This window comes from Haliotis rubra, unplaced genomic scaffold (genome assembly GCF_003918875.1).
Source record: "Haliotis rubra isolate DU_JTF1 unplaced genomic scaffold, ASM391887v1 Scf592, whole genome shotgun sequence".
NCBI classification, from domain to species: domain Eukaryota; kingdom Metazoa; phylum Mollusca; class Gastropoda; order Lepetellida; family Haliotidae; genus Haliotis; species Haliotis rubra.
In genome coordinates this window covers 319,128-327,500 of record NW_025767293.1, presented here as the reverse complement: position 1 = coordinate 327,500, position 8,373 = coordinate 319,128, and the positions used below count along the sequence as shown (strand labels likewise).

The 8,373-nt window shown below is 41.4% G+C and overlaps 1 protein-coding gene across 1 annotated transcript; it reads right to left on the bottom strand.

The window, feature by feature from the left end:
• Positions 1-3,481: 3,481 nt before the first annotated feature.
• On the bottom strand, positions 3,482-6,787 carry LOC124255101. The gene is made up of 3 exons (XM_046688943.1): positions 6,671-6,787; positions 5,900-6,002; positions 3,482-5,089 (listed from the first exon to the last, which is right to left on the bottom strand). The coding sequence occupies exons 1-3, from the start codon at positions 6,714-6,716 to the stop codon at positions 4,267-4,269; spliced, it is 972 nt and encodes a 323-aa protein (XP_046544899.1). The 5' UTR covers positions 6,717-6,787; the 3' UTR covers positions 3,482-4,266.
• Between the last annotated feature and the right edge of the window lie 1,586 nt (positions 6,788-8,373).

Here is an 8,373-nt window from a genome sequence, read left to right as displayed (position 1 = left end):
AACTCGACATTAGCAGAGCACCTTTCAGAAGTGACCAAATAATGTCAGAAGCAATATATTATTTTGAGGATTTTGTGTTTTTGGCTGTTTTGTGTCTGTGATACGTGCCACAGGTACGGCAGGGGGCGCTAATCTTGCCGAGCACACCTGGTATCGTTTGTCGCTGTAAATAGAAGAGGTGATTTGTGAAATACCGATATCGTTACAACCGATTTTTAATCACATCGTTATATACGAGTTTCACAATGGAATAAAGGCGATAGTAAATATTTGACTTCTGATAAGTTGTAATTTAGTGAATACGGAAATATTTCGAGTTTGATGACTTTAAAGTCGTATTTCCATTACGTGACAAACACCTTCTTGAACTCATATCTAACTACATCGACTGCACAGTAGTAACTTTCGTTTTGCGTGTGATCCATACTACTGACTATTCGAGAACCAAACCCAAATCACTCCTCAATTACATACTCATGACACTGTATCATAAAGGTCAGGGTTTCGTCAGCGTGACGCAGGTCGGGACGGAGTTGAGGTGTGATACAATGGGATTACTACGCTTATACAGCGACGTACAGCTGCTTTCAGGACTCTTAGCGATCTACTTTGAGTGAGTGAGTGAGTTTACATTTACGCCGCCTTTAGCAATAGTCCTGCAATACCAATGCGGGGGACACCAGAAATGGGTTTCACATCTTGTAACCTAGTCCGCCCCACAGTTCCTGAACCATATTATTTTCCCTACTGCCTTGCCCTCCTTGCAATGCTAAAGACCTAATTAGATAAAACAAGACTGAAATTCCCCAGGTCCTGTATCTCCCATTTGACTGGGGCTCCATTTCAATTTAAGTCGGTTTAATTGTTGCTATCAAGATTATATATATTCAGGGACAAAGCGTTAGTCTAATTGTAACCATTTGGGGAATCAAACCGACGAGCCAACGCCTTAACCACGAGGCTACCCCACTGCCCCATGATCTGCTTTGTATCTGTTATCTGTTATCAAAGGCTTAAGTTAAATAAACTTCTGTTTAGAAAAGTGTAAATTCTTAACACGCATCACATCGAAAGTGCCTTTTAGTTTCAAAGGGAATGAACATATGAGAACTAACATTACAGCGATAGTGCCGTAGTATGTTCTAAGTAGCATACGATCAACCCACAGCTGGATAGAGGCTAGACCATTCTCTTCCCACAGAGGTTACTTGTCATATCTTCCTACGAACCTCTGTTCTAATACGGCCCTTTCATGGTGCGAGTGTTCAGGATTCGTGATTGGTTGCAATCAGATTTAGTTGTGCAATCAGCGACGTTGTTTCAAAAGTGATCCTTCGCAAGGCCTCGGTAATATCCGTATGCTTCGGGAAAACTAGAACCTTTTCCCCTGCGCGATGCGCAAACGTTTCTTCTAGACAGAACTCAGTCATGTAATGCCGGATCTCGAGGACAACGGACAAGCTTGCCATTAAATGTCTTGTGTGTCACATCAACACAAATTCCCGGCAGAGAAGTTGGATATTTGTGGCCCCATTTTCACTTGCATTAGTCAAGTTGGATCTAAGTCGATGTATCACGTGTTCTGATTGGATAAAAAGAAGGGAGATAATTCGTGTTGCGATTTTTTGCCGCTAGGGGATTTTACGAGAACCGGGAAATATGGCCGTATTGGAACAGAGGTTCGTAGGACGATATGACAAGTAACCTCTGTGGGAAGAGAATGAGGCTAGACATGCTCAGACAATATTCTATACTAGGCGTCATTAATAAAGGGTCAAATGATATAAAGCACCTGTAAAGAAACGTTTCTCAGAAGTAATAGAACCATGAGTGTCATCATAGTGTTTAATATGTTGACAAACGTGACACATCGGGACATACCGACAAAACGTTCAAACAGCACTTGTTGTATAGACAACACCCCCACCCCCCACCCCCGAAACAATTGAAAATGACAAACACGAAGCGCTCGGTTATTCAGTATCTTGTGTACCCTCATTCACTGCATGGCTTGAAACAGTCTACCAATAACACTCCGACTCACATTAAAGCGGACAGCAACCTGCCGCTGACTTTGACCGGATTCCAAAGGGCCTATAGCCCGACCACTTTCAGCAAGTGTCAAAAAACGTCTTATTTTAAGCTGCGATTTCAAACAGGTACCTGAACAGTGAACGACAGTAACAAAGCATCAATGTATGTGTATTTCCATGGACAGAGCGACGTACACGTGCAAATAATTGACATTAAATGGCAGGGGGATTTCCATATTGACAATTTGAATAAAAAATGTGCCATTTGCAACAGAATGTATCGGACGTTAAAGAACGAAATAATGACATTTCAGCGGCCTCATATGTTTTCCATAGTGTTAGAAAGTATGCAAAACATTGAGTTGTATAGATTTCAAACAAAAATGAAGATTTTACAACTTTTGAGAAATGGTGTTACCAATAACTTGACCCTTCATTAATGACGCCGAGTATATGTGTTCGCCATATAGCATGGGGCCAGTAACTATTTTATCATTACATTACCGTATTCCACATGATTAAAGTCCATACATTATGAGGCCAAATATTCATCACGGCAATACAAATACACAGTCAAGTATCATACGATGTTTTATACAATACTCTTTATTCCTTCACTCATGTGCGGGATTTAATGACGATCTACATATTTTTCCTTTATTTATGACGGCAAGTTGATGTTGAAAAATGTTGAGTCCTGTTAGGAATCTCCGTGATTTTGTCGTGGGTACGCTAAATGAGTTAGTTACGGTATTAACAAACCAGCGACACCAGGAAGTTATCAGGTCTGCCTGTTGCACTACTGCGGAAATATGACCTGTGTCGGGACAGACAGTTAGTGAAACTATCACCTACGATGGGGTAGTCTAGTGGCTAAAGCAGTCGCTCGTCACACCAAAGAACCGGGTTCGATTCCGAACATGGGTACGATGTGTGAAGCCCATTTCTAGTGCCGACCGCCGTGATATTGCTGGAGTATTGCTAAAGGCGACGTAAAACTACACTCACTCACGTTTTGCAAACATAGGCAATATTCTTCATCATACTGGAAGTATTCTATACACGTAAGCACTGTGAGTTGCCTCCCTTCGGTATACCAGGAAACGACGATCCTGGGTTAGAAAACGATTTGATCTTCATGTTACCAGGTTTCCCTCCACATGGGTAGAACAGATGAAACCCATTTCAGGTGTCCTCTTTAGCTAGGATATTGTCCCCTTTAGCTAGGATATTGTCCCCTTTAGCTAGGATATTGTCCAGCAGCATAAATCCAGACTCACTTGCTCCAGGTTTGTCAGCGTTACACCCGCTCTTGCGGATTTCATCAAAGACTTCAATAGATGACCCAAACCTGCATTTCTTTAAGGTTTTCTCCAACAATACTGTATTAGTGATATGAGTGAAATATTGATCTTAGTGGCGTTAAACTAATGACACCAACTCATTAGTACGAATACTAGTACATATTTATTCAACATACATGCATATTTATTCAGGTCAGTCAACGGATATGTGATGTAAGTATATAACATTTGAGTGGAATCCAACACCTGAATATATATGTATTTCAAATAAAGATGCATGTGTACAAAACGGATTCATCCGCTATGAATAAATTACACTACTCTTAGTTTTGTTTTTCTGCTACCCCATAGCATAGTCATACCCTAACCGATGTCTTGATGTGGTAATGTTACATTCGGGTTGGCAAATACAGTCGGCCATTGTCCTGAATATCGCCGGAGGTCCGATGCGGAAGAGTTGATCGCAACCAGTGATTGTATGAAGACCGACTGAAATGGAGATAACTGACTCGTCGTCGCTCACGACATCGATCACCAGTTTATCATGTCCAGACCCGATTATTTAAATATCGACGTGATATGGTTGAGGCACCAATACATCTTCATATTGATAAATATTGTTTGTCAGGATTTTGATGCAAAATTAGAAAGATTGGATTCATATCCAAGTCTGAGAATTTATGTTTCGAATTTCTGAAAATTCTCCGGGTGGTAGTGTAGCCTAGTGGTTGAACGTTCGCTCGCACACTGAAGACACGGGTTCGATTCCCCACAAGGGTACAATGTGTGAAGCCCATTTCTGGTGTCCCCTGCCGCAAAATATCTGGAATACCGCTAAAAGAGGCGTAAAGCCATATTCACTCACTCACTCTGGCATTGACGTTATATATTGGTCAATGTGATGTTGTGTCCACAGTCGTTGTCTCACGTTACAGTACTGTTTCACTTTGTCCAGGTAGGTCGTGGCCAACATATAAATTATTGTTTTCCCAGATACCCTCATTTAACCAACTTCCTCCTGAAACAGGTAATAGCCTCGACTCTCTATTGTCGTTTGAACTTGTTGAAAGATTTATGCAAAATGACTTGTCTGCCTGGCCGTCGTTTTCTGTAGATACTTCACATATATTGACATGATCCTGTTCTTCACTGTGATGGTTGTCATGAGGGATCATTCCTTGGTGATCCCAGTCATAGAGATGGTTCTCATGACGGATCATTCCTTGGCGATCCCAGTCAGTGGGATTGTTGTCATGAGGGATCATTCCTTGGCGATCTCTGCCATTAGGATGGCTGTCATGAGGGATCATTCCTTGGCGATCCCAGTCAGTGGGGTTGTTGTCATGAGGGATCATTCCTTGGCGATCCCAGTCATAGAGATGGTTGTCATGACGGATCATTCCTTGGCGATCTCTGTCATTGGGATGGTTCTCATGACGGATGATTATTCCTGGGCGATCTCCGTCATTAAGATTGTTGTCATGAGGGATCATTCCTTGGCGATCCCAGTCATAGAGATGGTTGTCATGAAGGATCACTCCTTGGCGATCTCTGTCATTGGGATTGTTGTCATGAGGGATCATTCCTTGGCGGTCCCTGGATGTTCCAACGTTATCAACATACCAACTCTCACGCCTTTTCTGTCGAAGTGCACGACTTTCCCTCGTGGATACTTCTTGAAGAAGAACACATTCAGTTTCATTCAAGACAGCAGACCCCCTAGGGATATCGTGTTTGCGGCGTCGACCATACCTGAAATAACAGTAGAGTCTTATTTTGGATAAAACACAGTTTCAAATTGTTATCAGTTCGTGAGACATTGACGGTTACAGTTACAAATCCAGCAGAGTTTTCAGTTCAGGCATATACTGGAAATGATTTCTTGTGCTGAAGTAAAATTTCTGAGAACGACAGGATTATATATTTCCATTCCTGTTCCTTCATTCGGGAATATGTCTTGGAGTAGGTTACTGCCAAATACCATTAGGTATTGTGCCAAATAAGAAGCCATACCCTTTAAGTGTTTTGAGCAAATTTTGCACCTGTTTGTGTTTGAGATCACAATGAAATTTGTCCCGTCCCTCTAATTCCAAGACGATTATAGAACTGATCACCACCAGTCCATGTTTGTCGTAGTGAGCCTATTTAATTGGGTAGTAACTGTTGTATATTCTACTATATATTCCGCCTTCATATATTTACATTGCACGCTGTGCTATGGGGAACGGCCACATTTAAGTGGTTGTTTGGGGTTGCGCCCGTTGGACACCTTGGGTTCGAATCTTGATTACATCAAAATATATGTGTATGTTTGTCAGCCCAAAACCCAGCTCACGAGTACCTATAATTGGTAAACATGAAAGGCCTGTATCACTTCGAGCTTGTTTCGCACCTACAGCCCCCAACCAAATCCATCCACCCCCACCCCCACCCCCACACATACACACCATACTATATCATACCCTTGTGTAAATGTATATTATGTAAGAACGTGTTAAGGGCAACTGAGGGCAGTAAATGTGTTAATTGTTATTTCAGTTTCAGAACAATAGTGTGACTCACCTTTTGTTGACAACCCACTGCAGCACAAGTAGGCCAATATAGCTGGCGAAAAGGAAAGTGATTGTGGCCATCAGAACCTTCAGGTACATAAGGTGTTGGAAGTCTGAAAGATATTGATTCAAATGGTTTAATGAGTATTTACGCTCTCGAGTTTTTTATTTGATATGACTGTTCAAACTGTGCTATTCCTGTTTTGACAGATTAGGAAGAAAATATGTCCGCTGAGGAGTATCATAATGTTGGGATTAGTTATGTTTAGTTTGTGATCTTTGTGCGGTTGGTATTAAACTTATAAATTCCATCCCTCAAAGTCATTCTGAAATGTCAGATGTGTATAACTCATGTAAGAACTTATGTAAATGTGACATTTATACATTTCATCACTAGTCTCTCTGTCACCCAAACCCATACTGAAATATTGAATGTGTATAGTTTATGTAAGCTCATTTTAACGACAGTAACTAGCCAAAATATTACAACTCTGAATTTTATACCTACGCGCACCTCGCTATTAGCAGTACTGACACAACAGTATCAACATTACTGTAGCAAGACGCAGAGTGAGGGAGTGAGTTAAGTTTTACGCCGCTTTTAGCAATATTCCAGCTATATCACGGCGGGGACACCAGAAATGGGCTTCACACATTGTACCCATGTGGGGAATCGAACCCGGGTCTTCGGGGTGACGAGCGAACGCTGTAACCACTTGACTACCCCACCGCCCCAGCAAGAGACGCAGAGGTCAATACTATGAACTGTATATTGACCTACCTTCTTGTTTCATTGTTCCAAACCTAAAGATGTCCCGTTCTCCCATTTCTCGGATATGTCCTCTCACACTGACTCATAGAGTAGTTTTTATTTCATTTTGTCAGAACAGGAAAATGAAACATGAATTATGCGTGACGTTAGACATGTTCTCATGATTAACCTCGTTCGGAAACTGATGACTAGTCTGGCAGTGTACTTAAACAAGACACACATACAGTATCAGGGTAGTTTTAAAAAGTGGCTTTGCCATTAATGTCGTGAAAACGGGTTCAGCTAATACGTGATTGCTCCCGAACACCAAGTGTTATTTTCCATGCTGTCACGTGATATGTTTACTAGGCTGATCTGGGAGCATAACAATATCAGTTATAAGAAAGACAACTACACAATGACCTCTTTATCGACAAGTTTTTAATATTTTGTACTGACTGACTGACTAAGTTTGGTTTTACGCCGCTTTTAGCAATATTCCAGCAATATCACGGCGGGGGACACCAGAAATGGGCTTCACACATTGTACCCATGTGGGGATTCGAACCCGGGTCTTCGGCGTGACGAGCCAACGCTTTAACCATTAGGCTACCCCACCGCCCCTAATATTTTGTAAGTACCCAGGGTGATTATTTTGTTTGCAGAATAACAAACGATCTTTTTCTACCGATATGGTGATTGTTTAACCAGGCACACCAGTATTATTCCAGTTAGCATAGAATTATAAATTTATAAAGTCAAGTGTGTATTTATAAGTTACCGAATGAATGTCGCCGAGATAACTGTTTGCTAAATACTCAGAATTTGCAGATATTAAAACTAATTCTCTAATCACAGTTAACATAATCAATGTCACAGTAAAGCCCCCCAAAGGGGTTCTATGTTTTATGGTAAACATGTGGAAGACATTTCGAAGTTGACGCTTCAGTGACAAAAAATATGTCAATGCATTTCTTATTTTGACCGTACGTTTCAGCTAAACCTTTGGTTGTGTTTATGACGGCTGTACTTATAGGACTCAATAGGCGCTGTACTTTGTCGTCCTGTTCGTTTGTCATCGATGAGTGAGCTTAGTTTTACGCCGCACTCTAATATAATATTCCAGCTATATGGTGGCGGTCTGTAAATAATTGAGCTTGGACCAGACAATCCAGTGATCAACAGCATGAGCATCGATCTGCGCAATTGGGATACGATGATGTGCCAACCAAGTCAACGAGGCTGACCACCCGATCCCGTAAGTCGCCTTTTACGACAATCGCGGGTTGCTGAAGATCAATTCTAACCCGGATCTTCACGGGTTTTATTAGTGATGAAGCTGTTGCTCATGGCCCTAGTAAGAGTGATAAGTGAGATGTTCTATTTCGCGGATGTCTGTAAATAATCGAGTCTGGACCAGACAATCCAGTGATTGACATCATGATTATCGATCTACGCTATCGGGATACAATGACCCGTGTCAACCGAGGTAGCGAGTCTGACCACCCGTCAGTCGCCTCAACATTCATGCGTATGAACAACTGTAAAACATGCCTATGTATAATACATATTAATATATATATACTCAGCAGCAAAAAAACCCGTCAGTACGAATTCAAAATTAGATAGGCACTGTAATCAAATCATTACAGAAATAGACATAATAAGCGGATCAAAACCTTTTTTTGTGTACGATATCCCGAGACATCAATGAATAACTCAGCACAATTCCA

Excerpts from the sequence above, each read along its gene's own strand:
- LOC124255101 (XM_046688943.1), bottom strand. The coding sequence starts at position 6,716 with ATGGGAGAACGGGACATCTTTAGGTTTGGAACAATGAAACAAGAAG. Across the intron at positions 6,003-6,670 it reads TGGAACAATGAAACAAGAAG|ACTTCCAACACCTTATGTAC; the intron begins GTAGGTCAATAT and ends AATATCTTTCAG. Across the intron at positions 5,090-5,899 it reads CAGTGGGTTGTCAACAAAAG|GTATGGTCGACGCCGCAAAC; the intron begins GTGAGTCACACT and ends CTGTTATTTCAG.